Source organism: Grammomys surdaster, unplaced genomic scaffold, assembly GCF_004785775.1.
Source record: "Grammomys surdaster isolate TR1022 unplaced genomic scaffold, NIH_TR_1.0 125621, whole genome shotgun sequence".
Taxonomy (NCBI): Eukaryota; Metazoa; Chordata; class Mammalia; order Rodentia; family Muridae; genus Grammomys; species Grammomys surdaster.
In genome coordinates, this window is record NW_021620462.1 from 511,194 (window position 1) to 532,740 (window position 21,547).

Here is a 21,547-nt window from a genome sequence, read left to right on the forward strand (position 1 = left end):
GCAGTCAGGAATCCCAGTCCTATCTGCCTGCTTTAACAGCTGTGTATTGGCTCTCTGGCTCACCGCTTTCCACCCGATGGCAGCAGGCTACAGTGGGGTCTCCAAGCCCAGTGCTTTGTCAGCTCAATGTGAACAAGAATTCTCATAGCACAGTGATTCTCAACCTTCCTAATACTGCCACCCTTTAAAATAGTTCATGTTGTGGTGACCCCCAACCATAAAATTTTCATTGCTACTTCATAAATATAATTTTGCCACTATTATTGTTAATATAATATCTGATATGCAGGATATCTGTTATGTGACCCCTGTGGAAGGTGTCGTGACAGGCCAAGAACCACTGCCCTAAGGCTCCTAGCAGGTATCTGTTTCTGTGCCAAGAACGGCTCACAGCCACCCTGATTGCAAGAGGAAATGGGAAAGGCAGCATTCCACAGACAGAAATGAGATTACTAGGATGATACCCAAGGAAGGCACTGCCCAAAGATGGATCCCCTGGATGGTCACAGTGAAGGGCAAGGCTCACAATTCAGCCAGCAGAGGCCGGGCCCCTGAGGGATCTTCTGGACTCCTTCCCACAAGCAGGCAGTGACAAGGTTCTGTAAATCCTATCTGTTTGGCTGGGCATAAACTTCAAAGTATACTTCACAAGAGAAACTGAAGGGCCAGGCATGAGAGACATGGGCAGGGGACTGTGAGTTTCGGGCAGCCTTGGGTATACAGCAAGGTTCTTCCACAGGGGTAAGGGGACATGGAAGGGAAAAGGGAAAAATCCACACAGAGTTGTACTTTTTTTTTATATAGAATTTTTACAATATATTTCTCTTCATTTGCATATCTTATCCACAACTTAAAACCTTCTTTTTACAGGCTGAACTCACTCAGCTGATATAATCAAAATTCTTTCTTTCAACCAAATAAGAAAAATTCAAAATCGTAAACCCGTAAGAAAACAAATTAAAAACGATGATGAAAATAAGTCACTCCTCTCATTAGAACAGTGTCTGTACAATATATATGATTTGGAACAGAATTCTTTATAGATTAGGCACGTGTTTCCACAACCCCTTATGCCTGCCAGTTCTGTCCCGGTCCAGGCTGTCTTGCCTCCTAAGAGTCAAGGGGACATTGGCCTTGATGGAAATCCTTTGGGACCTCCTGCCCTGGCTGGGGTCAGGAGACATTGGCTTGGCTCAGCAGTGCCACCCAGTGGCCTAGAGAAGCAGAGGCAGTGGGCTGCAGGTGGCCAGGTGAGGAGGGACCCTGTCAGAGTGCAGCTATGGTATGTGAAGGGCAAACTGAAGCTCATTCTATGCAAACAGAAGCACAGGAGAGAACACAGCAAGCAGTGAATGGAGAGGATCTATGGAGTTCAGCAGTCCAGCACGTATACTTATTTACAATTGCTCTTCCTGATGGAAGGGTGGGAGGAGAGTTGGGGCCACTGTCCCAAGGGAGGCTTCTGGCCTTGCCCTGCCCTGCCCATCTGCTCTCTCTACTCAGTCTGAGGTGTGGAGAGGTGTGAGTGTGCCATCTCCTCCCCCGTTGTCTTTTAACTGCTGTGTGATCTGAGCCACCGTGCACTGAGACTTGTTCTGACTCTCATCTGAGACCTACTTGGAGGGAATGGCATGCAACAGGGGCCTTCTCAGGGGTTTAGGGAGCTGGCAAAGCTCAGGTGCTTTGGCAAAGAGCAAAAGATGAGAAAGAGGTTCCTCTGGGCTGGCATGCACCATGTCCCATACCATGTGACCTGGATCAAGTTCCCTCTGATGTCAGGGTGGTAGACCATAGGTCACTCTATTTGTTTCTGTGTTTTTATAACCCATCCCCTCCTGTTCTGTGGCCATGTTTCCTGTGTGCTGGAGTTCATCAGATAACCTAATTCTATGACTGGGCAGGAAGTGGTGCCAGACAGCATAGCACCTTTGCACAAGATGCTCCCACACCCGCAGGCTCAGGTTCTGCCAATGCAGACTCGTGCCCATTCCCAGAAGGGTCTTCAGAGGCCAAAGGGGGAAAGCCTGGCCACAGCACAAGCCAGCCAAGTGTGGCCCTGGCTATCAGGAGCCTTTCTGCATTAGGCCTACGAAGTGAGACATGCCTCTGGCCCAGATACCTGCCCTTCAACAACAAGTGCCTCAGGATTCTTTCTTCCTGAAAGTCCACGGCCTGATGCTGACCCAGCATCCCACTCTGTGGCTCTGGGGAAAAAAAGTCATAAGCACTTCAGGGCAATGCTAAAGCCATATAAGGAAAAACGCAAAAGCATTCACTAGAACAAATGTAGTTATTGCTAGACAGGGGATGACTAAATAACCAGGTGAGAGGTCCAAGGTGGTAGGTGTGCCAATCACCATGACCTTGGAGCAGAAGTATAATCAGATATGTCCTGACTACTGAACAAGGGCTCCTCTGAGAGCACTGCTGGCACTGAGGTGCTGGAGAGTCCCTCCATTTCTGTCACTTCCACAAATACCAGTTTGTCCCTGGGCATTCCCTAGGGGACCTCTCAGGGAGTCCATGTGGTTCTCTTCTAAAAACATGAGGGGGAAACCAAAACATACTAAAACAAATGAAGAAACACAGACGTGTGCTGGGAGCTGTTGCATGGGTGACAAGCAGAGTCTGTCAGCTGTTCCCAAGGGCACTTGCTCTCACTGTGAGTTGGCCAGCTGAGCTGTGGCATGATGAAGACTGCTTGAGAACTGGAGGTGGCTGGGAGGTGCTCATGTTGGATGTAGGCTGGTTTCCCAACTGGGCCACTGCTACTGCAAGCTGCGAGTCTTACTGCAAAGGTAGCTCTGGGTGGATGATGCCTTCTCCTGATGGCAAGCCGAGGCACCTCCCACTCAGTGGAGACAGAATCTTTTCAGAGACTGCTTCCAGGTCTTCAGTGCTGTGACTCCCCTGGAGGAGACTGCTCTCTAGTCTCTGAATAACTTTCCCAAGGCCTCCTGATGGCTCTTTCTGAGCCACTCTGCACAGTTGTGCCTTCTTGGACATGTGGCACCTGCACAGTGGGCCTTTTGATGAGGCGGCTGCTTGGCATTCAGATGGGAGCAGGGGGTGGGCTCAAAGAGAGCTGGGTGCAGAGGCTGCAGGGGTTTCCTGAGCAAGGTTGGAGGTCTGCTATAAACCCCTGTAGAGAAATTATCAAGTCCATGCATAGCACACAGGGGCTAACACTCAACATTCCAGAGGCGGGTGGCCTTGTTTGGGTAGTTGATGGCCAGGCTGATAGCAGCAATGTTCTGCAGAGCCTGTGGAGGGAAAGAGCAGTTCCCAACATCAAGAACCACTGACTTCCTCATCCTTGAGTCTAAGTCCCTTAGCTGGATAAGGTGAGCCAGAGATAGTCCCCCTTTCCCAGTGGCTCACAGGTAGAATGGGAAAGAAAACAAAACCAAAGCCCATAGGAAATCCCTGGTGTAGGTAATAAGTAACCATGGGCCATGGTAGTAGTCTCATTGCTGAGGCAGGGTCTGGGAAAACCATATAAAGGTACAGAAGGGAAGCATGGAGGTTCACACAAGTCAACAGCCAGTGCTAGAGGAGAGGTACCCACGAGGAGCTCACAAACAGTGCGGGGAAAGCAGCTGTCCCAGAAGGACATGGCTACAAGGCAGAACAGCAGTGAAGAAACTGGCCAGCTGTGGGGAGGGTCCCAGGGGAAGGGAGACTAGATATTCCTGGGGCAAGAGCATGAGGGCCAGTCAAGTCCATGGGAGAGAAAGCTGGAACCAAAGCAGCCACACATCAAAATCTCTTATAGCACACCAAGAAGGCAAGGGCCATAGTACCAGTGTGGATGGATGGCTGCTAAGAGGTCTCAGCAGCCCCACCTGCTTTTCTCTTGCTTTGGTAGGGGAGCCCCAGTTTTTTTTTTGTTTTTTGTTTTGTTTTGTTTTGTTTTGTTTTTGTTTTTCGAGACAGGGTTTCTCTGTGTAGCCCTGGTTGTCCTGGAACTCACTCTGTAGACCAGGCTGGCCTCAAACTCAGAAATCCACCTGCCTCTGCCTCCCAAGTGCTGGGATTAAAGGCGTGTGCCACCACCACCCAGAGAGCCCCAGTTTTGAGCAAAACACTTCTAACCTTCCAGAGAGCCTTCCTTGAAGGACTGGGCTCTGGGAAGAGTCCCAGGCAGATGCCTACCTGAGTAAAGTTCTATGAGCGGTGGCGATCCCACATCTGTCTGCTCTAGTCTAGGGCACGACACTTCCTTTTCCAGGATGAGTACTGGGCAGATGAGTACAAGAGTCCAGCTGTCTTTTGTTGAGGCAGACATTAAAGAAGTCTGCAAAAATGGAACTAGGGCCATCCTCCTCAAAATTATTTTGTTTTGAACAGATTTTTCCCAAATCACATTAACATGAAATGTGTTTACTACTGTCTTAAAAATTGAATTGATACGTAAATGTTTAAGCATTGTTCTAATTTAGACACTTAAGTCCAACCTCTAAGATACACACTGATGTCTACAGGGTAATACCGAACAGCTTCCCTGGGTCCTCCCTCATTTAGAAGCACAGCTGTCAGAAGAGGAGTTTTCCTACCGGGGAAGCAAAGAACATCCAAAAAATCCAAAAATATCTAAAATCTAAATCTATGGAAACTTCCAAGATCAGCCAACTAAAGTGAAGGCACTGGCTGTTTTGCTTTTAGAGACACAAATTCTTGCTGTGTCTTCTGACCCCACAGTTTAATATGAGTGACGGTGATGAATGGGGCTCCCTGCTCTTTCTGAGAGCAGAAGGAAGTGACTGCAGTGCAGCTGAGCTCCATGTAAACTCCGGCAGGGTCTGGTCCTGTCATGTAACTCTCACATCCCCCACCCCCAGTTCCGGCAAGTCAGGTGGTGTTATCTGTCACAGCAACATGACCCACAGGGCAGCTCTTTGGGGACAGGGAGGAGGTACCTGTGCTGCACATCGGAGAAGGTGGTCCTCAGTGGTTAAGGCCAGCAGGTACTCCTGCAGCAGGCCAAGCTCCTGTAAAGACAGCATGGGCTCCTTGAATGACAGAATGCAGGAGGGCTGAACAGAGGAACCCACAAACAGATGGTGCCTCCAGGGGTAAGCAAGATCACTTCGAGGCAACTGTGACACTATAAACTCTACAGCTGTGAAGGAGCCTAGCTGGAAGGACCAGGGACCTGGTTCCAGAGCTATCCCTGATGCAACAGGGTGACCAGGCAGGGTACTGTTGTCATGTCTTTCTGAGGAAGACAGGCAAAAGACTTGTGAAAGGCCCTTTCATGTGGCAATTCAATGAGTCTATTGTGCCTTGGAGAAGAAAGAGGAGGAGGAAGAGGAACATATCTGTTTGATTTTCCAGAAGTCCCTGTTGTCAAGAGCCAGTCTAAGGCAGTCCCTAGCCCCCTTTGGCTACAGGCCAGACAAAATAAACAATCTAAGTTTACTTGAGGTTCCCTCCTCCAGGGTTGAGGATATGGGTATGTGTTTTGGGAATGCTGGACTGTAGGCCCAGGTCTGCCTCCTTGTGCAGCCTAGACAACTGGGGTTGCAGGCTTGGGTGTAACACTAGTCCTTCCATGAGCAGGAATTGGTAAAAGCACATAGAGGTACAATCCTCTCTGCCCAGACTTCAGGGTAAGAGGTGGACACATCCTTACCTGGGCACGGTTCTCAGTGACGAAGAAAAGCTCAGTGAGGGCTCGGTGTAGAGGCAGGAGAATGCCAGGCTGCGTCACATCCTCAAACAGGCCGTACTCCATGTGCGTAAAGAGCTGCCACAGGGGCTTCAACAGCCCAAGGTCACAGGGGTCACTGAGGGGGGACAAGCACGGGGTCATTTTACTCAGAAGTAGACCACCCAAGAAAGAAACTGCAGGTCAGGTTCTCCTTTTTCTACCCCATAGTAATATAGCCACCTCTTTTCTCTCTGAAATGGTCACAGTCACCAACAGTAAAGAAGGAGGAGGACAGTGCCTGAACCCCAAAAATGATTCTGAAGAATCCAGAGGGCTGGAAGTATGCTCACAGGGGTCACTGCAGTTTTTCTTTGAACTGTTTTTACACTTATTTATCATTTATTTATATATTTACTTATGGGGGGAGTGTGTGTGAGTGTGTGTACCTTAGCATGCACATGGTGAGCAGAGGATAACTTGTGGGAGTTGGTTCTTCCTTCCCACCATGTGGGTTCTGTGGATCAAACTGAGGCCATCAGCCTCAGTGGGAATATTTTAACCCACTAAGCTAATTTGTTGGCCCTTATTGTATGTTTTTAAAAATAGTCCCTATAAAGAAAATCTCCAGGCAAATGTGTTTTATTTTGTTTCACTTGGTACCCTAGGCTGTCCTTGAAGTCTTCACAATCCTGCTTCAGCCTCTCAAATACTAGAATTACAGGTGTAAGCTACCATGCAGCTTAAGCTAATTATTAAGTGGAAAAAGCAAGGTATAACACATCACATATAAAATAAAACGTACAAATGAAAGAAACAAAGAACTACTGAATGGACAAGGAAGACAAACATTTTGATATTCAATAACAAAATAGAAAATATACTTGCACAGGGTGGTGGCACTGCCTACCTTTACTCCCACCTACTCAGGAGGCAGAGGCAGAGAGAGGCAGGTGGATCTCTGTGAGTTTGAGGCCAGTCTGGTTTACAAAATTTGTCCAGGACAGACAGAACTACATAGAGAAACCCTGTCTTTAAAAAAAAAGAAGGAAGGAAGGAAGGAAGGAAGGAAGGAAGGAAGGAAGGAAGGAAGGAAGGAAGACAATTATACAATTATAAAAAAGAAAATATACTTGCAAGCTTGCTGGACCTGAAATCTTGCCTCTAGGAGAAGGCCTAATCCTTCTCAGACCTGTGTGCTGAGAACCCTGAGTGTTGTTGGCATGAAGGGCCAGAGGGAGGTACATGAAAGTTCCCCCCAGGCTGAGGAGTGCAGGAGAGAAGCCAGCAAATTGTGGACAGACACTGCACCATAGCCAGAAGGGCCTGCCAGCCCAAAGACCTTGGCAATGTGACATTGCTTATAGAGTATAGCATCCAGGTGCTTTACTGGGATGGGAGCTCATGTGGAGCTAAATGACATAACACACAATGTCTGCATATGGGGACATGGAACTAACAGCAAGCACCCCCAGCCCTCTCTCATCCTCCTGCTGCCAGTCTAGGGACTGACAGTGAACTTTCTCTTCCTGACTTGAATATTCCTTTAATTTTAAAAAACTATCTTCATATTCCTTTTTCCTTTGAATATCATCACTTTGGACGGACTCATACAGTGTATGTATTTTACCCACACACCTGAAGGCAGGAAAGAGAAGCTCCCAGTGCTCAGAGGTTTGAGTGGGATGCATGGCTACTATGCATACAGGACAGAAACCATGAGCCTTTTCTTCTGAGGACTGTGAGGCTACGGCCACATTCCTACTTCTATTCAACACTATAGCAGAAGTCCTGTCAGAGTAAAAGGCCAAACCCTGCTCCTGTGAGGGAGCATTGAGAGGGAGAACTAGGACTCACCATCACAGATGCCACAACTGAGTGTGGCCTAGTCCACATCCTCACTCAGAGCAGATGTCAGGCCAAAGTGATATACCAACAAAACAAAATCAGAGACAGTCTTAACAATGTAGCTCAGGCTGGCCTTGGACATTAGCCTTCTAGGTGCTGAGATTATAGGCACTGACCATCATAAACAGCAAAAGATTTAAATAATAATTATAATAGCATAAAAACATTAAATACCAAGGAATACATCAAACAAATTCTTTATGAATCGTACACAGAAGTGTATAAATGATTTCAAGGACCTACACAATGGAAGAAGAGAAAATGGCTGTGGATCAGAGGATCAGCATTCTATGGAATATGATTCCCCTCAAACTGATATCCAGAGCTATTAGGAGGCTGGGGTTGTATATGGCTCAGTTCCAGCCTACCATGTGGAACGCCATGGGTTCAAGTCCCACCATCACAAAAAAGTTTCACTGGCCATAGTGGAGGTTGGGGAGTATGAACAACAGGGCACAGATATGCATACAAGGGTGATGGGGACACATAAAGTTGTTTTTCCTTTTTCAATTTGAGATAGGGACTTACTACGTAGCACTGGCTGGCCTAGAATTCATTATGTAGACCAGGATGGTCTCCAACTCACAGAGATACAACTGTTCTGCCTCACTGATGGGATTAAATGCATGTGGCATCACACCAGCCTGAAATACTTTTTTATGGCTTTGTGTATATATATTTGTATGGTCTATGTATGTATTCATGTGCATGTGTGTGTAGATGCTGTGAGTGTTCATGTGGAGGTCAGAGGTCAACATCAGGGGTCTTTCTCAGTCACTCTGTACTTTGTATTAAAATTTTTTTTATAGATACATTAATTTCATTTTATGTGTGATTATTTTACTTTCGTGTATATGCACTCATTTGCATGCTTGGTGTCCCTGGAGGTCTAAAGGTGGCACTGGATCCCCTGGAACTGGAATTGGAGTTATGGATAATGGACTACCATGCAGGTGCTGGAGCTTGAACCTAAATTCTCTGCAAGAGCAACAAGTGCTCTCTTAACTGATGAGCCATCTCTCTAGCCCCATGAACCTTTTTTTTTTTTGAGATGCGTTCCGATCTCATTGGGTCATCTAGGCGGTTGGCCTATGAATTCCAGGGACCTACTTGTTGCTATTCTCCTTCCCCAAGTGCTGAAGACCTGAACTCAGATCCTTATGCTTGTGTAGACACTTGACAGACTGAACCATCTCTCTATCCACCCTTCCCCCCTACTCCCCCCACTTTTGAGACAGGGTTTCATGTATTCTGAGCTGCCCCTAATCTCAATATGTAGTTGAGGATGACCCTGATCTTCTGTACATGTAGAAATTAATATGCCAATATAAAAATGGATAGGTAACCTTTGGGTAAAAAGATCTATAAATTATGAGAAAATATGTAGGCGATTAGGGTTAGAAATGCTCCGCACAGCCAGTGCTGCATGCGGGCTGACCTCTGAGTGTGAGACCAGTGTTGCATGCAGGCTGACCTCTGAGTGTGAGACCAGTGCTGCACGCAGGCTGACCTCTGAGTGTGAGACCAGTGTCGCATGCAGGCTTACCTCTGACTGTGAGACCAGTGTTACATGCAGGCTGACCTCTGACTGTGAGACCAGTGTTACATGCAGGCTGACCTCTGAGTGTGAGACCAGTGTTGCATGCAGGCTGACCTCTGAGTGTGAGACCAGTGTTGCATGCAGGCTGGCCTCTGGGTATGAGACCAGTCTAATATAGTGAGTTCCAGGCCAGCCAGAGCTACATAGTGAGACCCTGTCTACAGACAAACAAACAAACCAAAAGTGAAAAACCACACCCCCAACATAGGTACACCTGAAATCCCAGTGCTCAGGAAGCTGTGGATGGAAGACTCAGAGCTGTAGGCTAGCCTAGGCTCCATATTGAACCTTCATCTTAAAAAAACAAAAAAACAAAAAAGCACCCAAGACAATCTTGAAGTGAAGAAGCAAGCTGAAGGACTTCCACAATTAAATGATTAGATATGTAAATCAGTCATAAGTCTGCAGTCTTTAAGACAGCATCCGGCTACAGACAAGAAAATGCCCAAAGTTACTCACATGTGGGACCAGAGGTTACAGTGCAGAGTGCTCAGGTCAAAGGTGGATTCTGAACAAGCAGAGAGCCAGAGCAAAACACTAAAAACTCAAACTCTTATACCAACATTCATCCCAGGTTGATGACAAACGTCTTATGAAAGGAAAAGCAGCTAAGCTTCTAGAGAGAAATAGCAGATACCTTTATGACCTTTGAATGAAGCAAAAATTACTTAAACAAGGACACAAAACCCACTAACTTAAAGGGAATGGCATTAAAATTACATTTAGAGATGCCATTAACAAAGGAATTAGGAAACAGAATAGGAGGGGGTATCTCCAGAGACTGAGCCACACAGCCTACCTGTGGCTGCAACATCGCACAATCCTCAGCAGTAAGTGGATGGCTTTCAGTCGCTGATGACCAGTTTGGCGGCAGGCCACACCCACCAGCCACTCCCAGATTTTGCCCAATGGGAGGTGAGGTACAACCCTTTCTTCAGACAACATCTGCTTCAAGATCTCAAACCCTGGTAGCATCCCAAACACATACATTTTAAAAACAATTATTAGATTAAAAGTTTTACATGTTGTAAAATGTAAACATTTTAATAGATATGGTGAAATCTTGTGAATATTTAAATTCTGGCTAAAACTAAATTTCTTTTTGTAAAATAACACAAGAACATTCTTAGTTCCTCATTTTTGCAAAAGGCCCTGGCAAAAACCCCCAAGGGTCTTCTTTTAGAAGACTCTTTTATCTGACCATTCAAGCGTACAATTAAGTAGCCATCTATGACCTTGTGAAGAAAGCCAGGTACGGGGGTTGTGAGACATTTGGAAGGTCTAAGACACAAGTCTTGCTTTGATTTTAACACAAGTCAGTAACATAATGACACCTCTGGCCAGAGTGTGACTGGTAGGCAGAGTCTGCAAACAGGAAGGGGGAAGCACACACCTGTCTGGAACCGCCCCAGGTGTCCAGCTGTCACAGTGAATCGGTAGCCCCACTCGGTGTTGCTCATGTCCGAGGTAAATCGGTAATACAGAGTATCTCCTGGGTCACAAACCAGAGACAGGTCAGGATACAGGAGCAAGAAGAATAGCAACTGGAGTCTTTCTCATTAAATACATAAAGCTCATTTAAAAATCTGCCAACAATTCCTCTTTAAAAGTTTGCTTTCCTTTTACTTATTTTGGGGTGAGAAGTATATGTGGGGGGTAGACATGTACATGCCAAGGTATGTGTGTAGCTGGTTCTCTCCACCATGTGGGTCCTGGTGCTTGAACTCGGTTGCCAGGCTTGGCACCCAAGTGCCCTTACCACTGAGTCATCTCACTGGGTCTCACTATTATGTCTAAATGCTTCCTATGAAGTCTACATCAGGCTGGGGAGAAGGTTCATGGGGCAAAAGCGTGTGTTGCCAAGTCTGACAACCTGAGTTCCCCAGGATCCATGTGGAGAAAACTGACTCCAACAAGTTATCCTCTGATCTCCACAGGTGCACTGTGACACAAATTCAACCCCTCAAACAAACAAACAAACAAACAAACAAACAAAAAATTTTAAAGGAAAAGTCTATATAGTGAATTTTTTTTTTTAATTACCTGGAAGCTCAAAATCTTTCCACTTCTGTTGCGACCCGCTGAAGTTGTGCCGGTCCTGCTGAAAGTCACTACTGCTGGACATGGCTAGTTCATCACAGCCTTCCTCTGTGTTGCACTGAGGGTCAAATTTGATTGAGAGGTAGATTGCGCCAGGAATGTGAACTTTATCCTAGGGAGGGAGGCAGAGAATACTTCTATCACTGTCACTAGCTGCCACTATGGCTATCACTGTGACCAGGGACATGGAGCACGAGGAAGCCACATCCCTTCCTCCAGCTTAATTTAGCCAAGGTGTTGAACAAAGACTGTGATGGTGGGGCACAGTGGGCAGCCAGAGTAAGGGTATTTACAGGGAGCTTCTGGGGCGGGGGAGGGGGGGAAGAGACAGATGAACATCAGAGTGGCTCAGCAGGGCTCCTGGGAAGGTGGGGAGCCACACTGGAAATGTCTGCATGCTCTGAGGGAGGCAGGAGTGTGCTTGGATGAGGTTTCAGAGGCTGTGCCCTGACCATGTGTACTAAGGAGAGGTGTCCGGACTGACTCTGATCTCATCCTGAAAAAGAATCACAGCTGTTAAGGAGCCAGGCCAGGGGATAACTGGGGAGAACGAGGAAGGTGTAGCAACAGGAGCCCCAAAGGCCAGTCTGGGGCAGTCGGGAAGGTAGGATGATCCTCTCTGCAGTACAATTTGGCATCTGAGCGAATGAGGTGAAGCTTGGGACAGGGGAGAGAAGAGGCTTAGAAGGAGAGGGTGAGGATGTTCACATCTCTGTGAAATGATACCTTAGGTGATCAAGTCAACTTCTGAGCCAGCTTCTGTGTCCCTGTCCCAGCTGCCATTGGCTATTCCCTTAGGAGCCCAGGCCTTGCCAGCCCCAACATATCTAAGGGGCTAAGGAAAGGTGTACGACATCGAGTCAGTGAGAACGCCTGAGGTGGCCCATGCCTTCTTAGGCAAATTCTTAGGGTTCTCTATTTAGACACAAGTTCAGGATGGAAAAGATGAAGCTTTGAGGGCTAGGTAATTAAAAAGGGGTTTGTGTCTCCAAGGTGTGGCCTGGTCAAGACAGTTAAAGAAGTTGACTGTAGACCCCCATACAAACTGACTGCTGGAAGCTGAGGAGGAGTCACTTGGGAGAGCTTACTATGGGAAAAGCAGACTCTCCTCTGAGGCCAGAAGCCCATGTTTTCCTATTGATACACATCAGTCTGGAGAAGGGGAGACTTGGCTACCCAGGACTCATGGCTTTATACAGGAGACAAGGAAATATGTTCTTAGTCAGGGTTGGTGAGAAGATGGAGATAGAGTTTCTGAAGCTCAGCTGTACCTCAAAGCTGGTGTTGTTGTTATATGGGTGTTTAGATTCCCTCACTTGCACCTCCATTCCGGGTTCCTCCATGAACTGACAGGCAGCCAGGGCCATGGTCCCCAGCATGTTCTCTCGGCAGCCCTGGAGTACTTTCTGTAGGATCTGAGAAGATAGAAGGTGGGAAAGGGCAGGGCCAGGTAGTGTCATCAAGAGGAAAAAGGGAGAGCCTACTTCAGTCTGAGATCCACTTACTCGAAGGCACTGGCAACCATCCAACATATCCCCAAATGCAACTCCAGCTCTACCTCTTAACAGGCCCTGTTTTGAATCAGAATAATCACTTCTAGGGGGGCCTTCAAGGAGAAAACTAATCATAGATGTTCCAGGCCCCTAAAACACTCACCACCAAGCAGGTAGAAGGAGCTATAAGTACACATTACAGCACATAGGGTGAAACGGCCAAAATGAGGAGCTCCGGGACCAATGGGCAAAGAAAGACATGTCTAAGTCAGGGGCCTGCCAAGGCAGTGGCTGCCTGCTACTGCCCTTCAATGGAGGGCAGATGAGGCTAGAGCATGCTGCCAGTGCCTGCAGGGCTGTGATGCTAGCTAACAATCTAGGGTTTGCAGAAACCAATGGTCCTGGTGGGCAAAACAAGGTCAGAGAACACATCAACTTCCCCATGCTCAGCACACTGCATGGGAGTGAGAGGAGTAACATGACCCATGGTTTCTGAACCTGAAACTGAGGAGAGAGTGACTAAACCTGCATCAGAAGGAGTAAGTGCACAGGGATGCTAAGGTGTGGACCAGGATGTTTTCTGTAATGCTGGGCTCTCTGCTTCTATGCAGTAGGAATTGGAAAATGACCTAGCATTAGTTAGACATTCATTTATATGTATGCACGTGGCTTGAAGATATGTAGGTGTCTGTGTAGGCAGAAAAAGGTAATGGGTCCCCCCAGAATTGGAGTTGTAGAAGATTGTGAACTGCCCAGCATGAGTGCTGGCACTAAACCTATACCTTCTTCAGGAGCAGCAAGTGCTTGTAACTGCTCAGCTATCTTTCTTGCCTCACAGCATTATTCTAAAAGAAAACAAGGGAGATGTGATATAAAAACAAAACAGATGGAGTGGACACATGGCTCAGTGGTTAAGAGCACCGGCTGCTCTGACAGGGGACTCTAATTCAGTTTGCAGCATGCACAGGAATGCTCGCAACCATTTTAAACTACAGTTTTGGGGGATAGGATACCCTCTTTTGGCCTTTGAGGGTGTAACACACACATGAAGTACTTACATGTAGGCATAATATTGTACACATAAAATAAAAATAAATTAGAAAAGAAAAATCAAAATACAACATGGCCTTCAACTTAAAACTTCAGATTGGAGAACCAGGCTTCACACAATCTCATGGACTCTGGAGAAATCTCCATCACCAGAAGCCAGAGTCTTGGATAAGCCTCTACCTATACAAGCAAGGTCATAGTGCAACCCAGGCGTGAGGGCAGATCACCTGACTTTCATAGACAGTCTAGAGATGACAATTTAAAACAGAAGGCAAAACCCTCATTGGAAGCCGTGTTGTATTATGGTGACAGGCTACCTGGGCATCCTGAGTACCTTGTCCCCTGACTCTGCATTATGTGAAGTTCCAGGGGCCTGAGAAGACACAGGCTAGCTAGGAGAGCTGTCTGTCAGACCTACAGCTGTGAAACAGTCAAGGCCAAGGCCGGTTTCAGGGACTACTGCTGCAAGTGTTCTCTACACTCACTCAGGTCTGTGCTGTGAGCTCAATTCCAGAAAACCCAGGGACCAGACGAGCATAGCCCTTATGTCTGCTGTATTCATACCTGTCAAGGGGCTGTACCATTCAAACACCCCAGGGCCAGAGATATAGAAAAGGGGCAGAGAGGAGCCTGGGCTGAGCAGAGATAGCTACCTTCTCCCACTGGTGCTTTTCTTCCAGCTGCATGAACATATCCAAAATGTAGGTCATATGTGCAGGGCCACTAAGCTCCAGGATGTCCTCACTCACTGGCACGTGCCCTGGCCACTCGGCCAGCAGGGAGGCGAGCACATGGCGAGCATATAGGACTGCTGTGGCCTCATTCACACGGAAGAGGTAGTCTCGGACAGCCCTCTTGCTCTTGCAGTTCAGCTCCTTGTGCAGGAGGGCAGCACTCTTGCTCCTGCGCTGCTTGGCATAGCTCTGCTGCAGCTCGCTCTCTGTGCTGGAAATCAGCTTCTGGGTCACAGGGTTCGATTCAGGAGTGGCTTGGTCAGAGCGTGCAGGCCGGGACTGCAAAGCCAAGACCATCGTTACAGAGGCCCGGGCTTCTCAGTATGGGGTGCACACACTTTGATCCCAAGACAGGTGACATACCAAACATGGCAAGATAATCATGTCTGTGTCCACAGCTTTGGCGCTCTGCTCCTCCAGCCTCAGACTCCTACTGGGTTGCCACCTCTGTGCCAAGGAGCGAATCCTCTCATCTGTGGTGAGCTCATCCCCATCAAACCTGAAGGGGAGCCCAGAGATAGGCACAGAAAGTGGGGAGAGACAAGAGCTTAAAATACACTGCACTTGTTACAAAGTGCCCAGGGCTATACTCACTATCATCTTCCCACCAATTACACCATCACTTGCTGTACTTTGCAAACTAGGGTCACAGCATTCATCCATTCATGCATACACATAGACTTCTAAGCATATCCCCATGGAAGAGATGTAAACTGTCCCCATGGAACCACTTTCCTCTTTATCCTTATTTTTCAAAAATTACTTTTTGTGTTTGTGTTTTGTCTATATTTATGTCTGTGCATCACATGCAGGCCTGGCCTCAAAAGAAGGTGCTAGATCCCCTGGAACTAGTGTCAAAGATGGTTGCATACTGCCATATGGATGCTGGAAATCAAACCCAGGTCCTCTGCAAGTCAGCAAGTGTTCTCAGCCACTGAGACATTTCTCCCAGCCTATTTATCTTTCTTTATTTTGGGATGTGTGTATGGGAAGCTGACCTCATTACCTTGTTCTCCACCTTATTTTTAGAGATAGGGTCTCTCACGGAATCTGGAACTTCCTGATTTGGTTAGACTCACTAACTAATAAGCTTCAGGAATCCACTTCTCTATCCCCACATCCCCATTACCAGAGTTATAGACAAGTCCTGCCAGGCCTAGCTTTTACATGGGTATAGATCCTACTGCTTGCATGACACATACTTTATCAAGTGGGCTGTCTTCCCAGTTTTCCCTGCCTGTCTGCCTCTGGATGGTTATGTGCAAGAAGCACACATTCTGTGTGCTTCAGTCTGAGGGCCTCCTGTGGTTTTAGTTACCAGTAGCTCAGGCTGTACCCTGACTGCTGTTCTCTCACACGCCTTGCTCCATCTCACACAGGATTTAGGTAATGCACAGGGTAAATGGAAACGTGAAGGCAGTTCACTGAAATTCATTACACATTAGAATGAGAAGCTAAAGGGGTAGGGAGGTGGTTTAGCATGTGAGAACTCTCTGAGAACTGCAACAAGGGAGGGAGGAGACAGAGAAGCAAGACGGAAAGAGGGTAGGAGGAAAAGATGTGTGTGTGGAAATAGATATCAAAGCCAGGCCATGGGGAGAGAAGAGGAGACTGGGTGGTAGATATATAACGTTCTGCACAAATTCAGGAGATGGATCTGGAGCCATCTCTGAACTTCCTGGCCAAGAGAAGGTTATACTGTTGATTATATAATCATTTCTGTGGAAAAGTCACAAAAATAATTTACACTGATGAAAACACGGGAGCCCAAATCACTCTGGAGCCACAGCACTTGCTGTACCCTGTGCCGTCTGCTCATTGGATGGCAGGAGATGTATCCCAAAGTCTGAACCTATAAGAGTGCACACATGACATTCTCAAAGGAAACTGTCAAACTCTGAGAGATAGTCCAGGCAAAGTGATACAGCTGCCTTTCCTGAGCATGAGGAAGAACTCCAGGCCAGTCTCTTGGCTGCCTGGCCTGTCAGGACCTCTCTCCAGATCCCCTGGCAGCAAGTGAGGGTTCTTCATTCTCACTTGGAACACTTAAATGCATCTCAAACGTCTTTACCTCTTCTGAACCTCTAGGAAGAAAGAATCGGTCTTTTTCATCTGCAGTTCATATATGGCCCGGAGGATGTGCAGAGGGGCATTGAGGGCATCATGAGCCATCTGGAGGCATGGAAGAAGGCAAACGACATATATGGTTATGTTCTTTAAGACACAGACAATATGCACTCATTATAGTGACAAGACATTATTTCAGGTTACCCCAGGTTACAGCTGAAGAACAATATGGAGTTACTTTCTAAAGCATATCAAATTTTGAGTACTATGATATGAACTATAAAATGTGCAGTACTATGTAAAGCTACTTTAGGGGCTAGAGAAATGGCTCAGGAGGTAAAAATATTTATTGTTCTTGCAGAGGACCTGGGTTTAGTTGCTAGTACCCACAAGGTGGCTCAGAACAACCTCTAACTCCAGTTTCAGGGGGTTCACTGACTTTTTTGACATGCTATAGGTTCCTGTATGCATGTGGAACATATAAAATCACACAGGCATACACCATGTACATAAAATAAGTTAATCTTAAAGCCACTGCAATGATATAGCTCTATTATTGTTCTAGTTCTTTTCCATATACAATAGACTAAACAGGAAATGAATTTTCAGGACATCAAATTAAGTAGTCAAAAAGCTTTAAAAATTTATTTATGTGAATAGATATTTTGCCTGTATTTTTGGCAGTGTACCAATGTATAGCCTAGTAACCATGGAGGTCAGAAGAGAGTGTTAGGTCCTCTGGAACTGAGGTTAATAGACAGTTTTGTGTGCCCCCATTTGGGTGCTGGGAATCCAACCCGGGTCTCCTGGAAGACCAGCAAGTAGTCAACCACGGAGCTACCTCTGCAGTCCTTAGATATATTCAGGATGAAGCATAGCCTGAGCCAAAGAGAACCCATTCCTTTGATGCCCATGCTCTACCCACATGACGACCAGTGAACATACCAAGAAGCATATTCTGGTGGGTTCATCCAAACTTTCAAGAGGGTCTAGCTTCTTCTGTTCTGCTTCTCCAGGGCTACTAATTGGCCGGTCCAGTTCTTCCTCTTGGTCCCCTCGCTCATCTAGCTCCAGGTCTCCATGCTCAGTCAGAGTGTTGATCTCTTTTTTTGACGAGTACAGCATGATGGACAGAATCTACGCACACAGTCAGTCAAGCAGAGCAGGGAGATGAGTGTTTGAGTGAGTGAGAAGATGACATAGGCCATTAATTACTCAAGGGTATACGAGATTTAAGATATTAAATGTACACATGTGCATGAGTATGTGATTAGTAAAGGAACATGAAAGCATGTTCAATTATACATATAACAGAGGAAATGCTAACAAAAACTATGCGAAGCCCTTGTGTTTATTAACTTTTCTTGATGGCCCAAATGGGTATTATACTTTTCCAACTTGTTTTGGAGAAATGTAACTATTAAGCTATTTAAAATGTTTATATTGGGGCTAGAGAGATGGCTCAGCAGTTAAGAGGACTGACTGCTCTTGCAGACTCCTGAGTTCAGTTCCAAGTAATCATATGATGTCTCACAACCATTTGTAATGAGGTTTGATGCCCTCTTCTGGTGTGTCTGAAGCCAGCAACACTGTATTCACATATATTAAATGAATAAATAAATAAATAAATAAATACTTCTTTAAAAAAATCCTTTGACCTACTAACTTATCTTTTAGAAATGACAAAATACATAAAAAATGTTGTTCAAAATACAGCCAGTGAAGCATTAATAATGGCAAAAACCTGCAAGCACTTTCTAGTCTTACACATAGCCATTAAAGGGTGGTTATAGGATTTGCAGATACAGCTCAGCAGTTAAGAAGAGCACGGGATGCTTTTTCAGAGGACTTGAGTTCAATTCCCAAAACCCACATGGCAGCTCACAACTATCTGTAATTGAAGTCCAGGGCAACTGATGTCCTCTTCTGGCATCTATGGGGCACTAGTCATGCAAGTAGTGCAGACATGTTTGCAGGCAAAACACCCATACATATAAAATAAAAATAAAATTAATGTGTTTTAGCACATTTCCCTTAGATGTAAGCAAACCCAGAGCTGATTCTTCAAGTGCAGGCATCTGTGGAAGTGAGGGACACAGCACGACCTGGTGGCACGGCTTCCCTTACACTAGATGCTAGCACTTGACCTTAGAAGCCTCTGGGAACTACGAGAATTCCACTAAGAAACATTTAAGGCTTCAGAGGAGTAGCAATAAAGTGAAATTATAGACTGAAATCCTACATAAGATAAACATGAGTGTGGTCGTATTTGCAAACTGATTTTAGCTCAAAGGAACTTCAGAAGGAAATAGTAATTCAAAAACACATTTTATTATCATAATATAATAGCCAATTATGTGTTTCCACAAAATATTTCTCCAAGGTTCTTTGAACAAACACCCAATTCATTTTCCTGGCAGGGGAGGACAGGTGTCAGGATCCCTGATTAAGGAAGACAGAATCAAGGCTGGGTTTCAAAGCTGCACAGAATGAGAGTACACAGGGTGGAACTGGTTGGAACAAGCAAGCTCTGCTTCAGGGTGCAGACCTACAGGAAGCCCTCCTTATTACCTCTAAGTCTCGGAGGAGCCAGGTCTTACTGAAGCCAGTCCCTTTGCTGCACTTCTTCACCAGCAGCTTTAGCAGATCGGTCTGGAGGAAGGTGGCATGGGTCTCTTCAAAACCGTGAGCCTGTCAAGCCAAGAGAATGATTTGCAGCTACTATAGAGTGATGGTTAAGGTTGGACAGAATATCAACCTTTCGCAGAGCCCAGTCTCAGCCGATGGCCCAACTGACCTTCCAATAGAAATACTAGTCAGTAAGAAAGCACTCCAAATCTTAACCATGAACAAACAGTCTTGAAACCTATTTACTGTCACTTCCCCCCTCTTTACTTTCCCCAAACTCTTGAGGCTAAAATCCAAGCCCTAACCATGGCTGATGGGGTCCTATAAAGCTCCCTGCCTGCTTCTTTGGCCTCATCCCCTAGGCTGCACTACCTTAAAGACCTGGTGGTCCTTCTGCTCTGTGACTATCAATGCCTGGTCCACTTCAAGGTCTGAAACTTGCTATCCTTTCTGTCCATATTACCCAAGGCTAACTCCATATTTGCCACCTCAAATTCCCCTTTTTGAAAGGCTTTCTGATGCAGAGCTGTCTTCCTTGCAGGTAGATCCTCCTCTGGCCTGGAAGACTCTAAGCCTCATGAGAGCATGGACCTTCTTTTTAGCTCACCACTGAACATCCAGTTCCACTTGGTTCTTGGTGCTCAACAAATATCAACAGACTGAGTGAGCACTCATGGTGATGCACACCTTAATATTAGCATTTGGGAGTTAGAGGCAGGCAGAACTCTGAGTCTGAGGCCAGCCTGGTCCACATTATAAGTTCCAGTCAAGGCAAGCTACATGACAACTACCTGTTTTTTTAAAAAACCAAACCAAAACAAAACTGAAAAAAAGATTTAAGACCTCTGCTATCAGGGAGTTACTTTCTTGTTTTCTACTAGAGTGGAAACTGAAATAGTATGGTAATACTGACAACTACACCTCAGGGTTGCCCAGGGCTGGAAAGCCAAGCAGACAAGTCTCTGGTGGTACCTGAGTCCTCACAATAACCTCCCACCAGAGCTACTACTGAACGCTTCAGTGGCAAGGGGCAATAAACTTCAGCTGGGATCCTTTCAAGGAGAGCTCTGTAAGGAAGATGACCCTGCAAGTAAATGGAAATACAACTCCTGGAAAGAGCCTTCCTACCCTCCAGCCCACTATGGATCCAAAAGGCATCATGCGTCAGCGCTTCTATCCACCCCAATAACATCTACCTCTAACCTAGCTACTTCCTCCCAGCCCATGGCCACACCTGTCCCTTGAAGCTCCGTGGGATGCCAGCTCCCTTTACTCTTCCCTGCATTCCTATAATGACCCAGAGGAACTCCTGTTAGGTGGGAAGTGACAAACTTCTCAGTCCAGTTTTTTTCTCCCCTGACAGGATTATGTCTCCATGAAGCCAACTATGGTTAAGTCCATGAAACAATATTAGAAAAACTGAGACTCAAACCACTGGGAAAGTTCTATTTCCTCCTTAAAGCAATCCTTGAGCAAGCATTTCTCAAAAGAGTCGGTTGTTAACCATTCATCCAAATCAGATGACATTTCCTCCTTGTTAATCCCCTGCAGATAGGTAGGTTTGTGCAAATGGAAGGGGCTCGCCATTACCTTTAGTGTTTTATATAAACCTTTGAGAGCTAGGGACAGGACCCAGGTTGCTTCCACTGCCTCGGGACAATGGCTGTCCATGCTGGTTTGCAGAAGATGACTGGCAATAAAGGCAAAGTGCTGGGAGTACTGGCTCAGCTGGGCCTGAGAAGTGCCACAGTCTTGTCCTCCTCCCTTCTGGACCAGCTGGTAGTCCTTCACTGAAGCATCATGTCAAAAAGGAAAAAAAAAAGGCATAAGGAATACTGTTATAGTGCCCCTTGCAGCTGGATTTTTCCACAAGCCTCACTAAAGGAAGGACAGCAGAAACAAGCCTCGAAGCTTAGGTCCCCACAATATTTATGCCCAGTTTGCAGATGAACACAAAAGTAGTACAGGGACACTTGCCCATGGAGAAACCGAGAAGGAAAAGTCACAATGCAACATTCTTATTACTATGCACGAGCAAGTTATTGCTGAAAGTGTTGTGATGACTGTTCTTGGTTGTCAACTTGACTACATCTGGGACTAAAACCCAAGTGGCTAGGTACACCTGTGAGGGATTTTTTTTTTTCTTAATTAAATCATTTGAAGTGGGAAGATCCACCTTTAATCCGGGCCACGCCTTTTGCTGACAGCCTATATAAAGGACATGGAAGAAAGAAGCTTGCTGTCTTTGCCTGCTTGCCTTCACTCTCGCGGGCAAGTTCATTCTTTTAATGGCATTAAAGCTTGCTTCTTTGGGATT

General features: G+C 46.2%; 1 protein-coding gene across 1 annotated transcript in view; it reads right to left on the bottom strand.

The window, feature by feature from the left end:
• Positions 1-778: 778 nt before the first annotated feature.
• Positions 779-21,547, bottom strand: part of Zzef1 (zinc finger ZZ-type and EF-hand domain containing 1) — a 122,209-nt gene continuing 101,440 nt past the window's right edge. Inside the window, exons 43-55 of the mRNA XM_028787246.1 lie at positions 20,821-21,020; positions 19,174-19,293; positions 17,548-17,739; positions 16,607-16,707; positions 14,899-15,034; positions 14,455-14,814; positions 12,530-12,673; positions 11,202-11,370; positions 10,552-10,650; positions 9,958-10,123; positions 5,636-5,789; positions 4,920-4,991; positions 779-3,263 (exon numbers count right to left, since the gene is read on the bottom strand). Coding sequence (XP_028643079.1) covers positions 3,183-3,263; positions 4,920-4,991; positions 5,636-5,789; positions 9,958-10,123; positions 10,552-10,650; positions 11,202-11,370; positions 12,530-12,673; positions 14,455-14,814; positions 14,899-15,034; positions 16,607-16,707; positions 17,548-17,739; positions 19,174-19,293; positions 20,821-21,020 — 1,994 coding nt within the window. The 3' untranslated portion in view covers positions 779-3,182. The remainder of the gene's footprint in view (positions 3,264-4,919; positions 4,992-5,635; positions 5,790-9,957; positions 10,124-10,551; positions 10,651-11,201; positions 11,371-12,529; positions 12,674-14,454; positions 14,815-14,898; positions 15,035-16,606; positions 16,708-17,547; positions 17,740-19,173; positions 19,294-20,820; positions 21,021-21,547) is intronic.